General features: G+C 33.1%; 1 protein-coding gene, 1 non-coding gene and 2 pseudogenes across 3 annotated transcripts; all 4 read right to left on the bottom strand.

Annotated features, from left to right (window-relative positions):
* Nucleotides 1–5,452: 5,452 nt before the first annotated feature.
* On the bottom strand, nucleotides 5,453–9,281 carry LOC117926484 (annotated as a pseudogene).
* Nucleotides 9,282–18,382: 9,101 nt separating this feature from the next.
* Nucleotides 18,383–24,979, bottom strand: LOC117926485 (cleavage and polyadenylation specificity factor subunit 3-I). Of its 2 annotated transcripts, XM_034845581.1 has the most exons (6): nucleotides 24,885–24,979; nucleotides 23,988–24,206; nucleotides 23,778–23,875; nucleotides 22,572–22,617; nucleotides 22,338–22,487; nucleotides 18,383–20,244 (listed from the first exon to the last, which is right to left on the bottom strand). In XM_034845581.1, the coding sequence occupies exons 2-6, from the start codon at nucleotides 24,135–24,137 to the stop codon at nucleotides 18,604–18,606; spliced, it is 2,085 nt and encodes a 694-aa protein (XP_034701472.1). In that variant the 5' UTR covers nucleotides 24,138–24,206; nucleotides 24,885–24,979; the 3' UTR covers nucleotides 18,383–18,603. The 2 variants fall into 2 exon arrangements, with proteins under 2 accessions (XP_034701472.1, XP_034701473.1); XM_034845582.1 differs by lacking the exons at nucleotides 23,778–23,875; nucleotides 24,885–24,979 and having other exon boundaries at nucleotides 23,988–24,128.
* A 115-nt stretch (nucleotides 24,980–25,094) lies between these two features.
* Nucleotides 25,095–25,168, bottom strand: TRNAR-UCG. The gene has a single exon. It is a non-coding gene; the product is annotated as a tRNA-Arg (tRNA).
* A 1,063-nt stretch (nucleotides 25,169–26,231) lies between these two features.
* LOC117926200 overlaps nucleotides 26,232–27,148 on the bottom strand; it is a 29,442-nt pseudogene continuing 28,525 nt past the window's right edge.

Raw genomic sequence — 27,148 nt, 5'->3', positions numbered from 1 at the left:
GAATTTTTAATATTCTCTAAGCCAGAACAGATACATGAAAGATGAAGGTTGGACGAACTGCTCATTATTGATATCAACTGCAACTGAATTTATTGATGGCCATCATTTTTTTTGTCTTCAGAATCCATTTTCATTGCAACAGTCCCATTAAATTTTTCTGATGACTCCCACATTATCATTCCCTGTTGAAGCAATTCTATCAACAATTTCAGTAATTCTGTCAACATCAGTATTCCTTAATGAAAATACAACAAAAGCTTTTCCACAACATTGGCCAATGAAGGAAAAGTCTCATTCACTATTCATAAGGAATCGTCATGCTGAAGCTTCTTCCATTTCCTTTAAGCTTTTGAGGCAAATGGCACCGAGACCATTGGGAACATATGCGAGGGCCTTTGAAGAAGGAAGTATTCCAGCCACTACTGAAGATAGAAGGCATCAGGAAGGCCCCAATTCATGCAAAGCAGAAAAACAAGAAAGGTCATTAAGGCCAATTTTGGTCATGACAATCATAGCATGAGAGTTTTAGGATCCCGTAGAGTCTGCAGAAATGTAAGTAGTAGACCCAAGCGCCTTTAACAAAACCCACAATGTTGTACTCTTCTGTATGCAGTCTCTTTGCCAAAAGCTCTGCACCTCCCAGATTCTTTAAACAGGAAAACTGCTGCACTGCTGTTGTCCATGTGCTACTCATCATGGGCACCATTAGATTGGACAATGAATACAAAAGCAATAAGGTGAATCTTGTTGCACAATCTGTAAGTTCTGAGAGGAAGGCACGAGCATCTTTGATTCTGGTCAGGCGCAAGTTTGTGCTCTTCGTAGTCCTCTTGGACATTAAACCATGTCTTGACCACTGCCTAGCATGTAGGTTCCAGGTTTACTGTTGCCTTTAGGGATCACAAGGTCCATATTTGTCTCAAGTCTTGGCAAATCGGTTCTTTTTCTCATCAACCGACTGGAATATCTCAGAGCCAATCATCCAGTAACCGAGCTTTAGCCCATTAACACTCAACCTTACAAAACTAGACAAGCTACGATGGGATTCATGGAGATAAGAAAATAGAACCGCCGGAAGTACACTGAACATGTTGTGGCTTGCTGCAACGTTACCCCTCATATCAAACACCTCTGTCATCCCCTCAAAACGTGCCCAGATATACTAAGCCTCGAACACCGTACAAGAAAGGAAACATGGAACATAGGCAGAAAATATCAATCAACATAGACAACCCCGTTTTACACGTGTTAATAATCTAGGGCTGGACAGGAGGACAATACATATTAGGATTTAAACAGAAACAGAGTATGATCAAATTCAGGCATGAGGTCACATATTTTAGAAGACACCAACGACATATAAAAGAATCAGAATAAAAAAGGGCAAACAAGTAAGCAACCAATCTCAACATAACAACCTGTGACCCTTAACGTCCACACCAAACAGCAAAAATTGAACATTCAGAAGCAACCAAAATGAGGAATCCAATATGAGTGAGAACACAGAGAGTAAGAAGAAGTGTACCTGGACAGTCTTGACAAAATCTCCACTCTTTCCTTTTTCCATTGCCTCTGTTCAGATCTTCTTTTTCAAAACATGGACTAAATCTTTAGTTTTTCCAAAACCCTCCAAAATAATAATAATAATAATAATAAACTAGAAAATAAAATAAAAAATAAAGTATTAAGTCAAAATCAAAATAAAGATAAATAAATAAATTAAAAAAAAAATCATGAATCATATAAGAAAAGGAAAAGAGAAGATCAATCACATGTAAGTCTTATAAGTCATGCATGCTATGCAATAAGGTGATGATCTATGCAAACTATGCAACCATGAAGGAAAGTGAGTCAATGAATGAACTAATGGGTCAGGCCCTATGGTGCCTAAAGTGGGCCTAGGTGGGCCAAAGTAAACCAAAGTGAGCTTAGAAAAGTGCTCTGGTGACCTAGGGTGAACTAAGTGGAATCTAACTTAAAGTGCACCCAAAGTAAAGCCTAACCTAAACTCGAAGGGTGGCCAAGGTCACAATGAGGAGCTAGATAAACCCTCAACTCTCCAAGGTGGCTCAGAGAAGGCAAATTGCATAGTAGTAATCAACTACAAATGAACCATTGCAAAATACTAAACGAGCCCTCAATAGAACATGTGCTAAGGGGACAAAATGGAGGGTCTACAGTAATAGAACAAAAATTCTAAAATCTTCAAATCTCAACTTTTAAACCAACATATCAACCATAGTATTTTTTTTCCGAGCAATTTCAAACTAAAACAATAGCTAACAATAATTAAATTCTAATATTTAACTAAGTCCCAAAAAGAGAGTTTAAACAAATATCCTAATAAAGCCAAAATTTTCATTCTAACCATGACTTCTCACTCGAACTTAGGGTACTTGAAAAATTAATGAGCTCAAAACTCAATAAGAAACATTAATATAGTTTCATGGATAAAATATTTTCATTCATGCTTCCAAATAGGAAACATAGGGTATAATCATTTTCATAAAACGTTTGAGTTCAAACATGCTAATACATTTTAAACAGTTCAACCAAACATTTTCATATATATCAAAACCATTTCATATCAAATTCAAATCAAATATATTTCAATTATTTTTATTCTGGTTACCAAATAATAAATGATGCTTAGTTAAGTGAAACTTTACAAATGGGTGGATAGCCTCAAATTTGTTCCTTTTAAGGTGGACATAATCAAAAGTAACCTCTAATCAAAGCCCTCAAGGCTAGGGTCTAAATCAATTACATTTTTCACCACGAAAATGTAAAAGTCAACTATTATATTCTATTGACAAGGGCCAAAAAGTCAACTATTATACCCCATTGATAAGGACCAAACAAATTAAAGTCAAATTCTTTGTTTTATTTATTCAAACTTACGGAAACATAATACCTCCATATATTCTATTATAAACAAAAGAAATGTTATAATATATTTTTCATGCAAAAATATATTTGATCCATACATAAAAGCAAAAATAACACTTACATCTATATATATATATATATATATATATATATATATATATAAAATTTTCTTCTTTTGCAAAGTTTGTATTAATTTCTCTTAGCTCAAAAGAGTCCTCAAAAACCTTGGAGAGAAATAATTATGGAAAATCTATTCTTCACTTAACATAACATAATAGAAATAAATATTACTATTTATCTACAATTTAATTAATCTATTCCGGCATGCTAACACTAGGAATTGCAATTGGTTCTATTTAAATAAAATTAATAAATTCCCAATTTGATTCTAATAACACATTACTAATTTAATTAAATTGCAATTTTATTTCATTATAATTTTTTTTTACTAAATCTCTCATTCTATTTATTATATTAAACCATTATTACAATTATCTTATTTATTAACCTAGACCTAAATATTATTATTTTATTAATTATCAAATTCAATAGCCACCCAAACCATTACCCACTTGTCTCCGGCACACACAAAACCAATAAAACAAAGCAAGGTCTTCCAATTGTCATCATCATTATTATGATGATTCATTATTTATTTATTTATTCTTGGTTTTCCAAGGTCTTCCTTCCATCTAATGCACACGCCTCTTTTTTATTCTTTATTTCTTTCTTAACCCTAACATAACACGTCTTTTTTTTTTTTTTTTTTACTTCTAGCAATGTGCCCACAAATACAATGCCTCAAAACCATAAATACAAGTATCTATATATAACCCCTCCAAAATCCAGAAATCATGTAATTCTTCTTATTATTTATTTATTTATTTTCTTTTCAATCTAAAGCCTCCACTAACGACTTATTTATTTATTATCTAAATCTAAAATTTCTTTTCTTCCTCTGTTTTTTTTTTTCATTTTAAATTTATTTATTTATTTTTCTAGTCCATTGAAATTTTTGAAATTTTCCTATCTTCATCGATAAATCAACTTATACTTGCAATTTTTCAAACATTTTGATCTAAAAGTTTAATAAACAAACCCTAATCTTGATTTAGATTTTCCAAAAAATATCTAATATGTTCGAAACTAACTAACGAATCTAAGTGAGACCATAACAAAATAGACATGCTTTTTTTTCCATTTGGAAGTCCTAAGGAATTGGCATGTAGCCCATAACAAGGACTACCAAATTAATCATTTATAGTTTCCAATAAAATAGAATACATATTAAAGGGGCTCTAGACTTGCAACTGTGAATATATTGTTTGTTCTAGGTCCAACAGGTCCTCAAAATTTCAAAATATGTTTACAAGGTTAAAAGGAGTCCATACACATATAATATATATATAAAATTGCAAGGTTAAACGTTCTTAGAGAAACACTTCAATTAAAAGCATTTCCTATAAAAACACTTTCTATTGGACATTAATTATCTTTAGTTAATTATCATCAATTCCTAAATATATATTTATTCTCCTTATCGGGGATTTTACTAAAATGCTCTTTTTTATCAAATTAAACTATGCAAGTGTAGGAAGTAGTTCTGTTTAATACGCTCATATGCTCTTTAGATCATGTTCTCCTTGAGCTGCTTGTTTCTTCTTAACAAAAACAATACAGTTTGTCACCCATTTTGAAGGGAGATAATAACGAAAAACTCATAGTTAAAAAAAAATGTGATTTCAACAGTTTTGGGAATTATCACTCTCAACAATCTATTAAAAAATTGTAAAGATTACATGTTGGATCTCTCCAGCCCCAAGGACACTTACTGTCACAAGAATAAAGGTCACAAGAAACCCATATCCTATCTTCCACCCCAAGCCTGCTTCTGCCACTCAAAGTCCACTCACAATATTCAGAGCTCCCAAGATGAGAGCAAGTCTTCCTACCAAGTGATGTTACTAGTTCCAGTACTTGCGCTGTTTGGATGTCTTGTCCGGCCTTAGAATCAATGCCATTACCTGAGAAGAAGAAAACTTAGTTTTCAGCATGCTTGAAGAAATATATTTAGTTTATGTCGAGTGAAGGCCCAGGCAGAGTGAAAACAAACCTGAAGAATGCCAAGGAAAAACACCAAGGATCCGAGGGGTCTGAATCTTGAATTTGGGAATGCGATAAGACTCCAGTCCATTGTAGAGTGTCCTTCCAGCGACGACAGTAGCAAGACCCGGAAGAAAACCCACAATCTGGATCGAGATATGAAGATAAAACCATTGAGGATCATGATGCTTGAAGTATCTAGGGATGATTGCCCCAGATGGAAGGAGCACGTCCCATGCAATTAGGCCCATGTCTCCATGACGCGTCTCCAAATCTCCAGTGTTATTGACACCAGGGTTATATCCTGTGAGACACAGAACAGAAATTTTCCATATCAGACTTCAAAGAGTTTTATCTGAAGCTCCCACTTTATTTCCTAGATATAAGCCCCTCACGTCTAGAATGTAAAATCCTCTGTTCTCTGTTCAAATTACAGCTTTGCAATTGAAGTCAATACATCTCGTATTCAATTCAATCCTCATCTTTTTATGGCCTCCTAAATTCTAAGACCTGTCTGGGTTGTCCAGTTTTGTGAAAAATTACATCATGGGGACCCAAGAGGATGGGATTTGATTCAAAATTTTGGAAAAATCTGCAAAACCCTCAACAGTTGTGACCACAGCTCAAGACCAAGGTGGAAATTTACAATCTAATAATGCTGATGAATGCTTCATAGACTGCTCTACGAAACTAGAGTTTGTCAGAATGCCTGCCTTTGTTGAAAGACATGAAGATCCTCACATTCTCGAGCAGGAAGAACCTTGGCCGAAAGTAGTCGGCAAAGGATAAGAAGGCTGGGATCATTTCACACTGAACTTTACTCCAGCTGCTTTGGTTAACCGGATTCATCCCAGAGAAACCCTGTGAAGATGGCAGCCTTGTTTTAGCTCTTTGAATAGAGTGAAATAACAGAGCAGAAGCTGATCAAACCTGGCATGGAGGGCCCCCCATTAATAAAATCAACTTGTCCAAGCATCCGGTGATGCAGATTGTTTGGCAGCCTCAGAAGTAGAGACACGGTCATCGGCATTCCCGCACTCCTCCACGACAGCCCTGCATCACAACCAATTTACGGGTCTATTACAAATGAGAGAGAGAAAAAGAGATTTTCATGTTAATGAAATCATTCACCTTAGGATCGAACTGAAACAATAAACATCAATGATTCCGGATGATTGAATTTGAGTGCATCCCCAGCAGGCTCTTCATATTCAGTAGCCTACTTGGTTACTGATACACCTGCAAAATTGGAAGCAACAGGAGGTAAAATCATCACATTCTTTAACAAAAATGTCATCACATACGACTCTTTAGCTGATATAGATACAAATGAAGTACCTGCTTGAGGGGCCCTTCAAAGGAAAATCTATTCCAAAGGTTGCAAGGACATCACATGGTGGCAGATCATGCTTCTGAATAACCTGCACATTCCACCCTTCAAATATATTAGAAAAATAATATAATTGTAGTTTTATATTATAATAGAAGTTCAAAAAAACAAGAGAAATTATGCACGATTGCTTGCGCCCACCTCATGGATGTCATAACAGTATGCCTTCTTGCTTTTACATTTTTCAGTAATAATCAATCGATAGCAAATTTACATGGAGAAGTGAGAACCCTCAGCTAGTTTCATCCCCATGACCATGACCCAGCAGCTCACCCAACGTAATCACAGAAAACGGTTTTGGCAATGGTGGCCACTGTGTTGAGAGTGCTCGAGCAACTTGTTGCATAGTTGGCCGAGATTGGGGATTAACACACAAACATGCAAATGCCAACTTCACTGCAACCACTACTTCCTCTGCCACTTGATTCCCTGGAGGTGAGGGGCGCTGGTCTATCACATCATTCAGCAGGAAATGGCCGACCGTTGATGGTGATGCAGAAGAGGAGGACGCTGATGATAACAGGGATGAGATAAGCTCTCCGGGATGCCTTCCCATAATTACTTCTAATGTCACAACACCGAAGCTATAAACATCGGTTTTATTATCCACCTTCATTGTGTAAGCAAGTTCTGCAAAGAAGATTAGATCATGCTCTGCTCTGCTAAGCAATTAGAAACGTTACATATGACGTATAGAGGCCATTTAGAGATAAGCAAGGCACTAAGAAAAATGTACCTGGAGCTGTATAACCAAAAGTTCCTGCAAATGAAGTCCAATTAGATGAGTCTGACTTTAAAAGCCTAGCCGTGCCGAAGTCAGATACATGAGCTTCATATTCTGAATCTAACAAAACATTGTTGCTTGATATGTCTCGATGAATTACAGGAGGTGAGCAATCATGGTGCATATACGATAAAGCTTTAGCCACGCCTTTAATAAAGTTTAGCCTCACAGTCCAATCTAATCTTTCTGCTTCTTCGTCGTTGCATAGAATGTTTTGCAAACTCCCCTTTTCCATAAACTCATAAACCAAAAATGAGTTCTTTGCAAATGAACTGAAGCCATAAAGCTTGACGATGTTGCGGTGCCTTATCTGTGTTAAAGCATGAATCTCGCTTTTGAAAGCTTTCAAATCAGCCATATCTCCATCTTCTGATGAGTGAAGCTTTTTCACAGCAACAACCCGACCTGTTGGCAACTCAGCCTTGTAAACAGTGCCATATCCTCCAGTGCCAATACACTGTTTCGAACTGAAATTGTCGGTCCCCTGTATGATGTGCTCATACAACAATTCCCCATCATGGCCCCATATTGCAAATAGATCTTCAACATCTGCTTCTGGAGACTTGGTTTTTCTCTTCCTCAATTTTTGGAAAAGAAAAAAAATGCCAATAACAAAAGCAAATAAGAACAATAGACTGCTCACAATGAGGAGTATTATGATCAAAATAGAAAACTTGCTGGCCTTCTTTTGACTAGCACTACATGGCTTGAGATGAGAGACATTATTACCACACAGACCTTTATTATTTTTGAATGCCTTAAATGGAGCAAATGCTTTGATGTTGGGGAGAGGACCTTCCAACTGATTGTAGGATATATCAGCAACTGTCAGGCTTATCAGATCATAAAACGTGTGTGGGATGGTGCCAGAGAGCCCGTTATGGGAGAGATTCAACGTTTCCAGTTTCTGCAATTCTCCAAGTAGCGGTGGTATCTCTCCTGTCAACATATTTTGACTAAGATCAAGACTTTCAAGAAGATGCATCTTTCCAATTTCGTCAGGAATGCTATCCACAAATCTATTCTCGCTCAAGTCCAAGGATGATAATTTCCATAAGTTTCCCAGTTGTTTGGGAATTGGACCGCTTAAGTTGTTTGATGCCAAGTCAAGCATTTCAAGTTTGGATAAGTTTCCCAATTCCAAAGGAATACTTCCTGAAAGATTGTTGTTGCCTAGCAACAATTTGAACAATAATGGCAACATACCCAACTGTTTTGGGATCTTCCCACTTAGATGATTGGCGGAGAGATCAAGTTGTTGCAGTTGAATTGCTTTCCCAAGTTGAGGAGGTATAGCACCAGAAATATTGTTGTTGGAGATGTTCAGGTTTGTGAGCATGTGGCACTGCCCCCATTTCTCAGAAAGCTCACCATAAAAATTGTTATTGCTTAGATCAATATAATTTAGGTTCGGGTATACACCAAAACTTTCGGCTATGTCTCCTATAAGTTGGTTTCTTTCAAGCCGAACTCTAAATAAACTAGTGCAGTTTTTCAAGCTCGTTGGAATAGGACCAGTGAAATGGTTTCCAGTGGCGGAAAAGTTTGCAAGAACATTACCACACATATCTCCTGTGGTAGTTGTCCAATGAAGTTATTCTCAGCTAACTGTAAAGATTTCAAATGAGTGATATTATTCATTTCAAGAGGAATAACACCACTAAGCTCGTTGTGATCAAGGAACAAAGAGGTTAAGTTGGACAAGTTTCCTATGGACGGAGGGATTGGACCAGTGAGACTATTATTTGCCAAGTCAAGATCTATAAGTGATGTCAAAAATCCAATTTCTTGAGGGATGGAACCAAAAAGTACTATGTTATCATAAAGATATAAAAAGGTTAAACTAGACAAGTTTCCCAAGGAAGCTGGTATTGAACCGCTAAGATTATTCATTGACAAGTCAAGACTCTCAAGTGATCTCAATAATCCAATTTCTTAAGGAATGGAGCCAGAAAGTTTGTTCTCATGAATATATAAAATCATTAAGCTCGTCAAGTTTCCTATGAAAGTTGGTATTGAACCATTGAGATTGTTAGATGACAAGACCAAATACTTAAGAGATGTCAACAATCTAATTTCTTGAGGAATAGAACCAGATAGTTTATTTAAATGAAGCCATAAAAAGGTTAAGTTCCTCAAGTTACCTATAGAATGAGGTATTGGACCAGTGAGATTGTTGTTTGACAACTCAAGAATATTAAGAGATCTTAACAATCCAATTTCTTGAGGGATGGAACCAAAAAGCTTATTTTCAAAAAGGGACAATGTGGTTAAGTTCCTCAAGTTTCCTATAGAAGGAGGAATTAGGCCTCTGAAATTATTAGAAGACAGTGTTAAAGAGCAAAGAGATGTAAGAAATCCAAGTTGGTGAGATATTACACCAGTGAAATGATTAGAACCAAAATCAAGAAATGTGATCAGTTTGGAAAGATTACGAATGTTGATTGGAATAGTTCCATAAAGGGAGTTGTTATGAAGATTAAGAGAGAAGAGGTTGGGAAGTGATGAGAAATTGAGATTGTAAAGTGTACCTCTCAAACCACAACTGTGAAGGTCTAAATTAGAGACACTTCCTGACTTGTGACAAGTCACTCCGAACCAATGATGGCAAGAATTGCGTCCGGACCAAGAAGAGAGGAAAGATCGAGTTTGATTATCAAGACTGGCCTTCCATGTTAAAAGAGCAAGTGCTTCCTGATCTTGTTCAACATTCAAAAGCGAAGTGGTAGGAATAGAGGCAGATGTAAAAGTGACGTGGAATGATGATATTGAATACAAAAGGAAAAGGAGAAATATGAAGAAGCAAGTATTGATGATGAATCGGGAGAGTAAGGAGTAGGATGAAGAATATTCAAGGACCATTGTTGAATCGGTAGAAATGAAGTTATTAGTGGGTTTACTTGGAGGGAATGATGAAGATGAAACACTTATTTATAGACTTAAATATGATACATTCGACATTTCCATTAGTTGGTATTGATATCTAACTACCTTCGTCATCTACAATTAATATTTGAATTGAAAATGAGTATATACATGAGCTTACTTCCACACTTATTTTATTTTATTTGATCTACTCATAATTTTTTAATTAAAATGAAATAATTAAAATATTCCTTTTTCACTCCATGCACTTTTAAATATGACCTTTTTAAAATTAATAATTGCAATTCCTTTTAAGAATTGAGGACCAAATATATACCCATTTCAACAACCTAATTGATATAGGAAGTCCACTTGACTAGCACTACCTATACATATGCCTTTATATAAACCACTTAATATATTTAAAAAAAAAATTAATAAATATAAAATTTAATGGGAGCAAAGAGAATCAAACACATATTTTATTATTAAATTATAAAAAAATTTGCCATGAACTTTTTTTTTTTTGGTAGGCTTATATTTTGCATAAGATTTTATTTTTTTTTTATTTTGCATCAAGAACTTTGTAGTGGAGTATAAATTTTTTTTTCCTTTAAGTAGAATTATATGAAATCTTCATTTATTTTAAGTGTGCATTAAAATAATGATTTGTCTTGAATTAATTAAAAAACTAAAAAAAAATATTTGTAATATTTATTATTATTAAAAAATATTTCTTACTTGTCAATTAAAATTACATATTAAGATATTAATATAAAGTTTTCTTTCCAATTGCATGTTTTTAGTCAAGACTTTTGTTTGTCTTTAATAAGGTGGAAAAGTCGTTGCTTTCCTAATTCATATTAATAGTTGTGTGGAAAGTCGTTGCATTCCTAATTCTAGTCAACAATTGTGTGGAAAAGTCATTGCATTCCCAATTCTTATCAACAATTGTTTTCAAGGAATCCATACCTAATATTCCCATTATGAATAGTAGATGACAATAATCCTAACTGATGTGACAATTAAAATTTACACACAAAAATGATCTCTTAGTCATCAATTAAAATTTACACATTTAAGGCATATGATTCCCTAAGTTTCAAGTAATATATTTGTACATTAAATGTTATAAAAATGACATATTTAAAATGAAAATATTCTTACTCTATTTTTTAAATATATAATATCATATCAAAATAAAGGAAAAAGAAAAGAAAAATACACAAGATATGATTTCTATATAATGATAATAAACTTGGATTCAACAACCAATGACATAGATTTCTTATTTTCAAATACATACAATATAATTAGAGAATTTACGTTCTTAAATTTTAATAGGTCTAAAAAATAAATATAATAAAAATTGACTAATTGAATTGAAAAAGGACTTGTTCAAAATGTAACTTTTTATAATAGGTATTGTGAAAAAGGACTTGTTGAAAATGTAAATTTTGTTTATTTTTTACAATCATATTGCATTATTTTAATTCAATTTTCAAGTTAATTTAAAGTGAAACTTAGATCATGGATCGGACATAATAACAACATTTCCTGTTAATATATTTAATAATAAAAAGGATGAGTCTTTTTTAAAAAAAAAAATACATATACATCAAAGAGAATTTATGTTATGCTTTTCTCACCGATATGAAGGAAATAATAAAAAAAAAAAAAAAGTTTCATGATTCAATATACTACTGAATTCAATTCGAAAAACTTATTTTTGAATATTTGTGATTTAGTTCAATTATATGACTAAATAATTGACCGTGTTTATTGGGTTTTAAAGTCTTGGTCAAATTTGATCTAATATTTTAACTACCAATGAAAAATAAATAAAGTGATAAATTGACTAAGACCTCATTTGGAAAGTAGGGCCAAACATGGCTTCAATTTCTTAAAGAGTATGTTGTACTAAACAATAATCATTTGAAAAAAATAAAAATTGTAATCATCCTAAAATTTTCTTTCCAATTGCATGTTTTTAGTCAAGACTTTTACCGTCTTTAATAGGGTGGAAAATTTGTTGTATTCTCAATTCATATCAACAATTGTGTGGAAAAGTCATCGCATTCTTAATTCATATCAATAATTTTGTGGAAAAGTGGTCGCATTCTCAATTCCTTTCAACAATTATGTGGAAAAGTCATTGCATTTCTAATTCTTATCAATTATTGTTTTCAAGCAATCTATACCAGAGATGTACATTATCAGTGGTAGACACAATTGCAAATAATTTCTTTTACGTCTAGATTTGCAAGGCTCAAGAACTTGAAGATTTTTACTTCAAAATGTTGAGCAAAGATGCGCACGTCTATTTAAGAGTGGTTTCTACTTTTTATAATAGGTATTGTGAAAAAGGACTTATTCAAAATGTAAATTTTGTTAATTTTTTAAAATCATATTGCATTATTTTAATTCAATTTTCAAGTTAATTAAAAGTGAAACTTAGATCATGGATTGGACATAATGACAACATTTCCTATTAATATATTTAATAATAAAAAGGATGAGTCTTTTTTTTTTAAATACATGTACATCAAAGAGAATTTTTGTTATGAATTTCTTACCGATATGATGGAAATAATAAAAAGAAAAGTTTCATGATTCAATATAGCACTCAATTCAATTCAAAAAACTTATTTTTGAATATTTGTGATTTAGTTCAATTACATGAGTAAATAATCAGCCGTGTTTATTGGTTTTTAAAGTCTTGGATAAACACTTGGTGAGTATTTCTTTTAAAGGATAAAAGAAATATGAAAAAATCTTTCATATAAATATTCATTTTACAAAAATACATTCTTCTAGTATTTTTATTAAAAACAATTTTAGAAATACTCTTACTAAATGGTGGAAAATTCTTAACATGAGTGCAAATTAATTTTAATTTTGAAAATGTTTTACTAAATGGTGGAAAATTCTTCCTCGAATTATACGTGGATATGAATTACTTGGATAAGATTTGGAGCTTTGTCCATTATTTTAATTCAATTTTCAAGTTAATTAAAAGCGAAAGTTAGATCATGGATTGGACATAATGACAATAAATTTCTCTTATTAATAGATTTAACAATAAAAAATATGAGTCTTTTTTTTTTTTCAAGTTAATTACTAATTTCTAGAATTTTTATTATGGTAACAAGTGTTAATATTTTGAAATATTTGAAAATATGTTAATTATCATTTTTTTTGCCAAATTATTAATCTTCAAATATTTTTATTTTAATTATATAAAATAAAAACAAATATAATAATTATTTTATTACAAACAAAGAAATTTAATTACTAATTTTTAGTCTTAGCTTATAAAAGGAAGTAGACTTAACACTTAAAGAGAACATTTAGATACCACTTTTAAACAAATATGTTATTCAAAGTTATACATATAGTTCTATTACATTTAAGTTGATGCCAGTGGTATAATCATAGTGATGTATATTTTAGTATTAAAACAAAAAGTCACGGTTGAGTCTTTTGTATTTAGACCAAGGAATAGCTATAACAATGGTGAAACCTAGATTAATTTTTTTCATCTTTATAAGGTAAAATTTGTATTGAAACTTCATCTAATTCAAGGCATAGCACAAATGAAGTTGCAAGGATGACATGCCTTCATGTAGAAATAAATAGAATTTCATTGTCTAAATAGGGTATTTTATTATTATTGTAAACAATTTCTTTTACTTCTTCCTTTGTTAGCATCAAGAACTCGAAAATATTTGCTTCACAATGTTGAGCATTGATGCATCTATTTAATAGTGATTTGTGCCTTTTACATTACATATTTTGAAAAAAGATATGTTCGAAATGTAAATTTTACTATTATTTTTTTTTCAAATGATACTCTATTATTTCAATTTAATTAAAAGGAAGACTTAGGCCATGGGTCTAACACAATGACAATAAATTTGTCCAGATGGATTTAACAATCACAAATATGGTTTTCTCTTTTTGAATACATATAAAAGAGAATTTATGATATAGTTTTTTTATAGACCTAAAAGAACAAGAAAATTCAATTATTGAATATACCTGGCAATTCAATTACCTTAGAAAAATTAAAACTTGTGCATATTTGTTGCTTAGTTTACAATTCTTAACAAATTAATATAAAAGAATTAAACATTCAAGGCAAAAAAAAAAAAAATAGGTCCATTCAATTTCCCTTCGAAATAATAGTGGGTTGTTTTAATGGGATTTAAAGTTTGAGTCAAACTTGATATAATGTTTTACCCTTGAAATTGATAATGATAATGGGTCATGTATAATGGGATTTGAAATCCAAATCTTAGTGGGATATCAACTCTAAGTCAAATAATGATAATTGGTTTGTTTAGTGGGATTTGAAATTTGAGTCTTAATGAGCTTCGAAGTCATCAAATAATGATAATTGGCATGTTTAGTGGGACTTGAACTTTGAGTTTGAATGGGGTTTGAAGTTTGAGTCAAACTTGATATAATATTTTACCCATAATTGGCCATCTTAAATAGGATTGGAAATCATAGTCAAACTTGATGTAATATTTTACCCTTGGAAATAATAATGATAATTGGTGGGATATGAAGTGCAAATTTTAGTGGGATATGAACTCTAAGTCAAAGAATGATAATTGGTTTGTTTAGTAGGATTTGAAATTTAAGTCTTAATAGGATTCAAAGTCGTCAAATAATGATAATTGGCATGTTTAGTGGGACTTGAACTTTGAGTCTAAATAGGGTTTGAAGTTTGAGTCAAACTTGATATGATATTTTACCCGCAATTGGTCATCTTTAATAGGATTGGAAGTCATAGTCAAACTTGATATAATATTTTACCCTTGGAAATAATAATGATAATTGGTGGGATATGAAGTCCAAATCTTAGTGAGATATGAACTCTAAGTCAAATAATGATAATTGGTTTGTTTAGTGGGATTAGAAATTTATGTCTTGATAGGATTCAAAGTCGTCAAATAATGATAATTGGCATGTTTAGTGGGACTTGAACTTTGAGTCTGAATGGGATTTGAAGTTTGAGTCAAACTTGATATAATATTTTACCCTTTGAAATAATAATAATAATTGGTGGAATATGAAGTCCAAATCTTAGTGGGATATGAAATCTAAGTCAAATAATGATAATTGGTTTGTTTAGTGGGATTTGAAATTTAAGTCTTAATAGGATTCAAAGTCGTCAAATAATGATAATTGGCATGTTTAGTGGGACTTGAACTTTGAGTCTGAATGGGATTTGAAGTTTGAGTCAGACTTGATATAATATTTTACCCTTTGAAATAATAATGATAATTGGTGGAATATGAAGTCCAAATCTTAGTGGGATATGAAATCTAAGTCAAACAATGATAATTGGTTTGTTTAGTGGGATTTGAAATTTAAGTCTTAATAGGATTCAAAGTCGTCAAATAATGATAATTGGCATGTTTAGTGGGACTTGAACTTTGAGTCTGAATGGGATTTGAAGTTTGAGTCAGACTTGATATAATATTTTACCCTTTGAAATAATAATGATAATTGGTGGAATATGAAGTCCAAATCTTAGTGGGATATGAAATTTAAGTCAAATAATGATAATTGGTTTGTTTAGTATGATTTGAAATTTAAGTCTTAATAGGATTCAAAGTCGTCAAATAATGATAATTGGCATGTTTAGTGGGACTTGAACTTTGAGTCTGAATGGGATTTGACATTTGAGTCAAACTTGATAATTTTACCCTTGAAAATGATAACGATAATTGGTCATATTTAATGGGATTTGAGATCTTAGTCAAACTTAATATAATATTTTAACCAACAATGAAAAATAAATAAACATATGATATTATCTAAGAGCTCATTTCGAAAGTAGGGTCAAAACTGGTTTTAAATGCTTAAAAAGTGTGTTTTGTTATAAAAATAAAAATAAAAATCATTTGAAAAAAAGAATAATCATTTTAAAGTTAGAAAACATGAATAAACACTTATAGATACTTCTTCTAAAAGCCATTACAAGAAAGACATGAAAATATTAAAATTTCAAATAAATTTTCATGTTTGAAAAACATATTTTTCTTGCATTTTTATTTAAAAAAAAAAATACATTCAAACATACTCTTACATGATCTACTTGAGTTCCTAAAATAATTACAAACTCTATTTAATTTTTATTTTAAAATTTTTTTACCTAGGGGTGGAAAATTCCTCCTCAAATTATACATGGATATGAATTATTTGGATGAAAATTGGAGCTAACATCCATATCATAAGAATGACCTATTTTAGTGGAATATATAGTTATTATAAAATAAATCTCACCGAACTATCTCTTTACTTATAAGACAAAGTTCATGGGATGCAAAAATACATATGAGTGGACACTTTTGACTTAAAACGGGATGTAAAAATGCATGAGTGGACACTTTTTACTTAAGAACGTGTTTCACAATCACATGTGTCTTAAATTTAAGTTCAAAGAGAAGTACCACTTAAACCTCCAAAGAACCCTTGAACATAATAATTGAAAATAATGATAAACTCCCTCATATGATAATAAAAAATATTTTTCAATTGTTATAAATTGTGATCATGTTACTAATTAATTAAATAATAAGTAAAATGGATTTTATAAAAATGGTATTTTAAATGTGAAGTAAATTTTAAATGTGCTAAAAATTTTAGGTCCTCTTTGGGTGTGTTTTCTAATGCTGGTTGAAAAGTTGTTTTTATGTTAAAGAAAAAAAGATTGTTATTTAGTATTTTATAAAAATAAGGATGTTTGACAAGTTGTTTTTTTAAAAAATAAAAAATAAAAACCTTTTTTGGATAAGTTGTTTATAAAAATAATTTTTCTATTTTGATTTTGTAAAAACATTATAAATTTAATTTATGTAATATTAATTAAATTTAATTAAAGTCTCATTGAAAATGAAAATAGTTTTTAATTACAAATAAATAGTTTTTAATAAAATATGAACAATAATATTATAAAAAAAAATTGTAAAAAAAAATATTATTTTAGTATATTTTTCATGCTAAAGCTCCTTTGAAATTTTAGGTAGATACATGCTTAAATGCTACTTACCTCATTAACAAATTACCTCTCTTTTTATTGGTAAGAATTCTCCATACTATAAATTATTCTTGTTTACACATTTGGTTCAAAAAGACTACATCTTGTGCTTTCTTAAGATGTCTTCTAGTGGATAATTATAGTCTTTTTCAACTCGGAGATCCTTCACGACATGAGCCACAAACCATTCCTCATACAAAATCTTGCCAAATTAACCTTGAGAATATTCCTCAACATCTCAACCATCCTCTCCCTTTGTCTCCTCCACCTCTCTTGAGCACCACCCCCCTCCGCCCCAATCTCCCACCCTCACATCTCATGGTCCAGGTGCTATAGTCATTGAATACATCTTGTATTGTATTCAATCCTCATGTTTTTCTGGCCTCCTAAATTCTAAACCCTATCTAGGTTTTCCAATTTTGTGAAAAATTATATGGATTAAATTCAATGTTAGAGATAAAATTTTGAACAAATCTGCAAAAACTCTCAACAGTTGTGGTCATAGCTCATGACCAAGATGGGAGTCTACAATGTAATAATGCTGATGAATGATTCAAAGACTGCTCCAACTAGATTTTGAAAATTTTCTATTTTCCAACATTTTTGTATTAAGCTATTCTCGTATAAACAGATTGAAAACAGTTTTTTGAAAATTTGTTTAAAAATAAGAGGACTTTTCATAAAAAAAATTCAAGGTGTTTTATTAGAGCAATAGGAGACATGGAGAATATGCCGATAACTTTTGCAGACTACATCAATGCATAATACTTTCATAGAGAAGAGACCGAGAAAACTATTTTATTTATAAATAAAAAAAAAAAATTGACTTCTAATAGAATTTTATTACTCCAAACATTCAGGAGCTATTCTTAAAAATCGATTTGTAAAAATTATTTTTGAAAACATTATCGAGCAGACCCACAATCTGTTCAAGTAACAAATGGAAAACTTACCATTTGATCTTGTTCCAACTATAATTTAAAAAAGAAAACAAACAAACATATAAATCCTTACAGGACCAAGCAACAAGCAATGTGGTTTTGTTGTCTATGGGTGGTCAAATTTATCAGTAACCCAAGACTTCCATGCTCACAAAAGCTCCATTTTAATCAAAGGTTGCTGAGAAAATTACTAACAGGCTCAAGTCTCATCTTAACTAGAAGGGAAACAAAACATTATTTACATGCTTCACCAATGAAACATTCAAGTTATGCATTCATAACCATAATTTCTGGGGATATAACGCTGTTCAACATGATTAATGCATTTGTGAAGCTCAGACGAATCGCAAAGATCATAGAGGAAAATCTCTCGAGCATTACCAAATAAAAGGTACAAGGAAGAAAAAGTTGATGTATGTGATCTTGCTTGGGACTGAGGTGGATCAATGTTCAATATTTTCCTAAAATAAGCAGACTAATTAGTGTAAGAAATATTGATTCATGTGGAACTTTAACCACAAAATTCAGAATTAACTAGGAAGAAGTTGAAAATACAGAGAAAACCTGAGGGAAGGAGCTAAGACACAGATAGAGGGATTGGCTTCACAGCATTTTGGATCCGCTGGAATGCTACTCTCACCCTTTCCTTAAGGCCTTCGTTTTCACTCTCAACATTCCCACTCTGTTTATCAAGATGTGCCACATTTCCATCAACGCTTATCACCAGGTTCCCATTCTCTCCCAACTTCACATCTCCAAACAGAGAAACAAGGAGTGCATGGATAACCTTTTCTGCTTTCTTCCCGTTTTCTTCTTCAGTTTTTATGGCCTCTGATTCAACTACTACCTTGGGGATCTCACGACTGATATTTAAAACCAGAGCCACAATGGAATCAGAGACCATGTCACTAATAGGATCTGATGTCCAATGCAGTGAAATATGCTTCTCCGACTCATGCTTCACTGTCACCCGTTCATGGACTCGAAAAGCTGGAACCTCAGATTCTTCATCTGGCAATGACTCCACACTCTCATATATCTGCTTCAGCCTGTGCTTTATTACACCAAAGGCACCAGTGTAAGGAATAGTAATCCTCTGAGTGACATTTGCCGTGGATAGCTGCGAGAAGACATGGAGATCATCAGGTGCCATTATCTGATAAGTGAAACCTTTCTTTACCAGTAAACCACTGACGGTTTCACCAACTCCTGGGGTCTTTTCAGCCAGCCTCCCAATGGTTTTTGCCATTTTCTCAGAGTTGAAATACATTTCAACTGACTGACAGTTCTTTGGGGAAATAATTTTGGTGTTGCGGTCAGCAAACTGGGTGATAAGCTTCTGTTTGAGCCTCCCCATCTCATTAGCTTCTCCATGGACAAGAATGATGTTAGGTGGCATGAGCTCCTTCAAGAATGTACTTGTCTGTGCAAAATCTGCATGAGCAGAGAAAGAAATGTAATGGACCTGCATGTTGAGGGGAGCAGTAAGACCATTCATTAGAGTAACTTCCTTGGGTTCATTGATGATGGTTTTTGCCAATGTCCCTTCCACGACATACCCAGGTATAACACATGCATTTTTCTTATCAGAGCACCACATATCAAACAGTTGTCTTGACAACCCACTCTGAAGGCCACTCGGACTCGCCATCACCACTGATGGACCTACATCATTAAAATTCTCAATGCTCTTTAAAGGTGATATGTGCTTGAAATCAAAAGGATTCGAATTTGCAAATTGGTTGCGGATCCTCTCATTCATGGAGTTGATGTATGTCTGGTAAACAGCCATGCACCTTTTTGCAAGGGGGGAAGCATAATATATGGGGATGTTATGGAGCTCAGGATGGTTAGACCAATACTCATCAAGGATAAGGAGGAGTTCTTGGGCACGACCTAGAGCAAATGCAGGGATTAGAACACGGCCCCCTTGAGAAATGGTTGAGTGGATGACATCTGTGAAGCGCTTTTCTCGCACATGCCGAGGCTGATGGAGTTGGACACCATAAGTGGATTCAATTATGCAAATATCAGGGGAGAACTGTGGGATCTCAGCAGCACGGAGATGACGATCTTCTTCACGAGAATAGTCTCCAGTGTAAAGTACTCGGACACCAGCAATATCAACCATAAACATGGCAGCACCAAGGACGTGGCCAGCTGTGTAACACCAAAATCGTATACCATTTACTTCTAAAGTCTGATGGAAATCAATAACCTGCAGAAGGGAGATTTAATTACAGTTACAGGAAGATTAAATGAGATGATAAAATTAAGCTACATATCTGAAGTCAATTGTTATAAATGGCCAAACATTCTGCAATAGATCAGGATTATATGCAACCAATATTTTGGCATATGAGATACACACACACACCATATTGCTTTTTTTAGCGAACAAGTTTTTTATTTTATTAGATTGGTTATGTAACAATTTTGAAACTAAATTCAGAACAATAGAAAAAATGCTATTGTGGAATACAAAACGTGAATTAATATTAGAAGTATAGTCATTTAAATCTTAATAGACTAATTCCTACTATGTTAGTTTTATTTGCCAATATCTCCTTATGTCCAGAACTGAAGACAAAACCCAGCTGTTCTCATGGAAGGTAAAGTACAGAAAGCCCATAGATGTTATAGAGATCTAAAACAATAGTACTTACACTCAGGTAGAATCTATGATTCAGCTATGAATGTCTACGGTAGAAAGATTAAGGCTTAAGGACAAGGTAGTAGATGTTTGTGGCACTATTAATTTCAAATAAGAGTCCCAAGATAGAACATTAGAGCTAATCGCAAATTTAAATAACCGGATTTAAGCTAATCAGTGATACATGGACCATTGTGACCATAACTTTTTGTTTCGTTTTTATTTTTAAAAGATATTGTGACCATAACTTCTTTTTTCTTCCGATAGACATTGTGACCATAACTTTTCAGGCCTTTAAAAAAGGAAGTGCAAGAGAAGGATGAGAAATCCTTCCCTACTTTACAAAACCTGATCAAAACAGAGGAAAAGAAATACTCTCCAATAAATATCAAAACAACTCGACATTGCAATTTTAACACTTTGGATCTACAAGTCAACATCCAATCAAGTTGAATTATGTTGAGAAATTCATGCCTTAAAACGGATAGTTACATGAAAGGCACATCCATAATCTTACATTACATGCATCCAGTTAATTCACAACTAGATAAATAAATAAAAAATACGTTTTAAAAAATAGAACCAAAGGCTTCACTTTTTCTTTTTTTTTTTTCTTTTTTATAGGTAAATTTTGTTCCCATTGGGACTTGAACCTAGAACCTCCCACAAACCTCCCCATCCCTTTACCACTTGAGCCAAGCCTCAAAGGCACCAAAGGCTTAGGCTTCATTCAAGATGACATCCAATAATACCTAACAAACCTTCTCAGTTAGGGTATTAGACAACTGATTAGGAACTATATAATCCTAAGGTACTTTTTAACTAAGAACAGTTTCCAGGTAAGATATTATATGAGTTTTGAGAAAGAAACAAGTTCACAAAAAACTATAAATAAAAACAATACTGACATTGTCCAAGCATAAAAGAGAAAAACAAACAGCATTAGGACAGTTAATGAAAGACAAAAATAATCCACATAAAAGAGTAAAACAAGTAGCATTGGAGGTTTTTCTTTTTTCTTTTTTGTTTTGTTTTTTTGTTTTGTTTTGTTTTGTGCTTTTTATTTTATTTTATTTTTTTTGTGGGAGGTAGGCAAATAAGAACATATATGTTTATAAATATGAAAAGCCCCAATGTAAAGTGGTGAACACGGTACACTAGAAGTATAAGTAGCATTGGAGTATTTGATGGTGAGAAATATGAAAAGATTTCAATGACTGGGAGTTATTTCTAGTCGATACTTGTTGTTTAGCTCAGTGCCTTTGATGGGAGAAAACGCATAGGATCTTTGAAAAGAGGTTTTTGAAGTTGAGGAAAAAAAAGGAAGAAAAATAGAAAGTTCTGGTCACTGTTCCAAATCCAAGTTCCCATGGAATACAGTACTCAATTCTTATGCAATAAGGGTGGAAGAACATTATTACATTCCTCTGGATAATAAGAAATATTAAATACATTAAAACTTTAAAGGTAACATTTACAAAAAATTAAAAGATGAAAAAAAGCCAAATCAAAGTCCCTCATCACCAACCAGGGAAAGGGATGCATTAACATTAGCTTCAAAACCAATTCGGACAGGGAGATTAAAATTGAGGAAAAATATTACAAGTCTTAAAAAAACAGAGATTGAAACATACATCTATAAACAAAAATAAACGCACCTCAATTTTATCCATGGAGCGAAGAATGTCTTGTTCATCATACAACATATCTTCAACTGAAACTTTGCTCACTTTTACATAATCAGACAAAAGCAACTTGTAGATAGCCTTGGTTGCATGAGTCATAAAAACTCGCCCTTTGAATGTGGTCTAATGAACAAATTCAAATATTTTAGCTTATTTAAAAACATATGCAAAGAAATTTCATAAAATTTGATTTAGAAAATAGCCAACCTTCTCCAGGAAATATGGAAGGGATGCAGCATGATCCAAGTGAAAGCTGCACAGGAAATGCAACACATTACAATGCAATAAAGTGGAGAGCACATCCAAAAGAACAGGAGCAGTTTCAGATGAGAAAGTAGAGCAGATAGCCAAAAAGAAAAACTAAAGATGAAAGTTCCACCAAAAAGTTTCAGGATCTACAAATGTTCATTGACAAGACAGACATGCAAGATATCAAATGAAATGATTGTTAAGAAGATATGCTGGTACATACCACAACTAAGAGCACTGCTCAGAGATAAGTATGAACATAATCCATTTACTGAGAAGAAAACAATACTGAGAAAAGCAATGGGAACTTCAACATAATCAAAGAAGGCGAATGATAGGGGTTTTTCCGAAGGAATTTTAGCTGATAGATTCGATAATTTGTAACCTCTCGGACTCTCACGAATGAAAGTACATGTTCAAGTTTGTGTATGGACAATTTATGCAGAGATGCAAAGGGGTAGGTCCATTAACCCTTCATCCCTCCAGAACCCCAGAAAAGGAACCTGTAATGGCCAACGGCCTTTCTATAGAGCGATCCCTCCAAAACAGCTACAGAGAATACTCTCAGAACAATGCTAATAATAGTAGATCACTAACTATTGATGTGCTTTCAACCATTTCAAGAGCATTCATCAGCCATGCAGTCAGAATTTCAACTGGAGTAGAGTGGGGCTCAAGAAAGTCTACTCAAAACCCAAAAAATCTAAAGGCCAGACAAGAGCCCAGGGATAGATTTCAATTTTAGGAAGCTATTTCATATGAGGAAAGGAACCTCCAAGAGTTTATTCCTTGAGAAAAAAAAAATATTAGCAAACAGAATGAAGAAGCCATTGAAAAGCAGGAGATATTCAGATGATGGCTTAAAAATTGGGTGGTAGATGCAGCCTCATTCCTTTAAAGATATATCTGCAGTGCTCCTAATAGCACGAGATATTGATAAGAGAAGATACGGCTGGAGTACTTGCAGCTGGTTCCAGTCAAATCTTTATATGCTTTAGCAATAGATTTTTTTCTTTTTTTGGCAGAAAAATGACCACACCCAGGTATATAGTCCAATATAAAAGAACAATCATGATATTCTCTAAATTTCGTTTTTCAATTCAGCAGATCACTAAGTTATAAAAACAATAACATTACAATATTCAACAAGGAAAAAGAACATACTGTGTCACCAAAAGGACATCAATGGTCGAAGGATCAATCTCATCAAAGTATGGCAAAGCAGCCATGCCCGAGTATGCAGGATGAATTCCACAGTCAAACTATCATCATAGAACGGGAACAAAATAGAAACAAACAAATTAAAAAAATAATGTCAAAATGAAAGTATAAAAACTAGCAACCAAAGTAAAAGCATAGTGCATTATGGTATACCAATATGGTTTTCCCTTTATAGGACATGTAGACACAGGAACGGCCCACTTCATTTCCAGCACCTAGAGGGGTAATAATCAGCTGGTCTCCTTCTCTTGTTAATGAGGAATCTGGTCTCTTCAAAGACTGTGGTGGCCCTGTAGAAGCCATTCTTCAACTGAACAATGCTCAGACCCCTTCAATTAACACCACTCTATATTCATGCAAAATGCTCTGCAACTGATTAAAAAATACAAAAAAGATTCAAAAAAAAAAAAAAAAAGCATCTGCTTCATCATAAAATAATAGCCAAAAATAAACACAATTCCAGCTGACATTTTTCTCTTGGCAACTCCAGTAATTTTGGTGAATATATCTCTGTTAAGCTTGGGAAAAATAAATTTTGACTTATTTTCCAGGTTGAAATTTATATTTCCCTGAGAACATCTTCACTAGAAATGACCTAGCTCCCCAATTTAAGCACAAAATTCAAAATCCAGTAAGAGAAAGCACTGTTTGTTTGATGAGAAAATGCAGAACCAAAAATTTAAATCTTCCAGCTCTCAGCACTCATCCCTCTAGAAAGCAACAAAAAAGCGCAAGAGTCAATTACTTCATTTCCCTCTCTTCTCCTCACTTTTCTCAGCAACCAAACACAACAACCTTATATAAATAAGGAGAGAAAGTGAAGTAGAAGAAAGAAGAAACTCGAATCTTATAAAAATAAAATAAAAAAGCATAGTATGGAGGCAATTATAAGAGATTCAAAATTTTCAACTCACTTGGTTGCTTTTCCCACGAGTTTCTCGGGAACCAAACAGAAGGGAGGAAAAAAAATCATAAACTTCAGAACAAAGAAAGAAGAAATGCGTAGAAAATACCAAAGGGAGAAAGTTTCGAGAGAGTTAGAGAGCTTACAGTTTTGAAATGATTTTAGACAATGCAGAGGAAGAGAGTGAGCTAAAACCCTAATTTTGAGAAGATGCTTCCCTCTTTGCCTCACCCTCTGAAAGATAGCCAAAACCCGGTCCGGAATAGCCGGTCTGGATGTGAGCCGGTTTATCGTTTTCCTTTTACTTTATTTTTTTCCCACAACAGGCCTTTAAAATATAAGATAATAAAAAAACGCGACCACAGTGGGAGTCGAACCCACGACCTTCTGATCCGAAGTCAGACGCGCTAATCCACTGCGCTATGCGGTCAACATATTGATTTTTTTCTTATTAGTATTTCATTATGATTTATTTTTATCTTAACGAGGTTATTAATTTATAAAGGTAATAGAAAGTTAATATATAAAAGCCTATTAATCTCTTAAAAAAACAAAAGGTGATTATTAATTATAAATATAAAAAGAAAAAAAAAACAAAGAAAGAGACTTCAAGTATACGATGATTTTGAGAAGAAGTGAATTGATAAAAATAGAAATTATATTGTGAATAATTTTTGTTTGGTATATATATATATATAATGTAGTTTTTCACCGATCGTTAAGAATTTTTAAAAATATTATTATCTTATATATTTATTGAAGTTATTAATTTATTGAAGTGATCCAAGTTGAGACAAGAAGATTTTTATTCAAATAATATATTAAACATTCATATATCAAGATTTTGTCAATATTTTTATAATTGAATTAGTCATTAAATTAGAAAAGTTATCGATTCATAGGTCAAACCGATGGTTGAACTGTTGATGTTATAAATGTGTAATTTATATATTTTTTAAATATGTAAAGAAATTAAAAATTAATAATATTTATTTTTTATATTATATATACAGCTTTTAAAAAATTATATTATTTTAATTTTAATTCTTTGTATTTTTATTATTATAAAATTTTGCGAAGAATTTTCCCCTTTTTATGCTCATGTGGAAATGCTTACATAGTGAATAAATAGCATAGCGGTGGTGACCCTCTAAAGGTAAGGTTAAGAGCTCGAATCCCCATGTTGTATTTTTATTCTTTCAGTTTTCCTAAGTCAGTCCCACATCGGAATGGCACGGCCCAGATCATGAATGCTTGTGAGCTACAGCCCATGCAGAAGCCCACTCTCTTGATTTCAGCCCAAAACCGTGACCCATTTTGGCCAAATGAATTCAAGCCCGAACCGACAGCCCACTTCACCGAGTCAAATCATCGGGTTGTTCAGTTCGATGGCGGTTCAATGGCCCTCTGGTTCAATTTCTGACCCGGACTGGATTTGACTCCAGTCCACTGTCATCAACATCGTACAATACTTTCTCAAACATGAAAGAGAATGAAAGTGAAAAGTTTCTGAAACTTCCATTGCCCAAATAAGCGTTTAGGTGTTTGTCATACATCACTGAAACCCAACATTTCACAAGCCTTGTTGATACTCTCTCAACTGTTTGTTGCAGTGATATTAGCATCTTGCTCTTCATTTTACCTCAAGCTGCTCAGTATGCTCACCATTTTTGTTCCTCTGCTGCACTTTGACAATGAACTGTAACTCCATTTTGAAGGTATGATGAGATTGTCATGTGGTTAGTGCGTCGGGAAGATTAGTGGGTGATCCAAGAACTTTACCGCCTACATCTGGAAAGCACTCATGACCGGGCAATGTGCTTACATTTCCATTTTTGCTCACCTGAATTGGGTATTGCATCAAATGCCCTGTCATCTCCTTGTTCTCGTCTGCTGCATATATCTGCCAGTTATTTTTGGCGATGCTGTTCACTTGTCTGATGCATTCTAGAGACTCTGGTTGGCAGAAGGAATCCTCGAGGGTGCCAAGGTGCTCGGCCCAGAGAGACATCCGATAGCCATATACCTGCGTCCAAAATAGTTGTTGCAACAGATGAATATTGAGACATGAATGCATATGTTTTAAAACAATATGCGACAAAAGAATTTGAAATGCCAGCAACCTGGCCATGTGGATGAGTCTTCTTTCCTGACCATGTGTATGATGGCTGATAAGCACCCATAGCAATCTCAGTATCCCTTGAACCGTCCAAGGATCTCTGGTTAATGTTAGCAGATCCTATCAAGACATATTCATCATCAACTATCATCCCTTTGGCATGGACATAAATCATAAATCTGCGGAACTTTTGAGCTAATCCCTGCAACAACAAAAAAAAAAACAGAGAGATGAAGGTGAATAATGTTGGACCATAACCTTGGATTTGCAACTATAAATGAACATATGATT

The sequence above is a fragment of the Vitis riparia genome, chromosome 12 (assembly GCF_004353265.1).
Source record: "Vitis riparia cultivar Riparia Gloire de Montpellier isolate 1030 chromosome 12, EGFV_Vit.rip_1.0, whole genome shotgun sequence".
NCBI classification, from domain to species: Eukaryota; Viridiplantae; Streptophyta; class Magnoliopsida; order Vitales; family Vitaceae; genus Vitis; species Vitis riparia.
The sequence above is the reverse complement of the archived record's forward strand: the minus strand, read 5'-3'. Positions and strand labels throughout refer to the sequence as shown.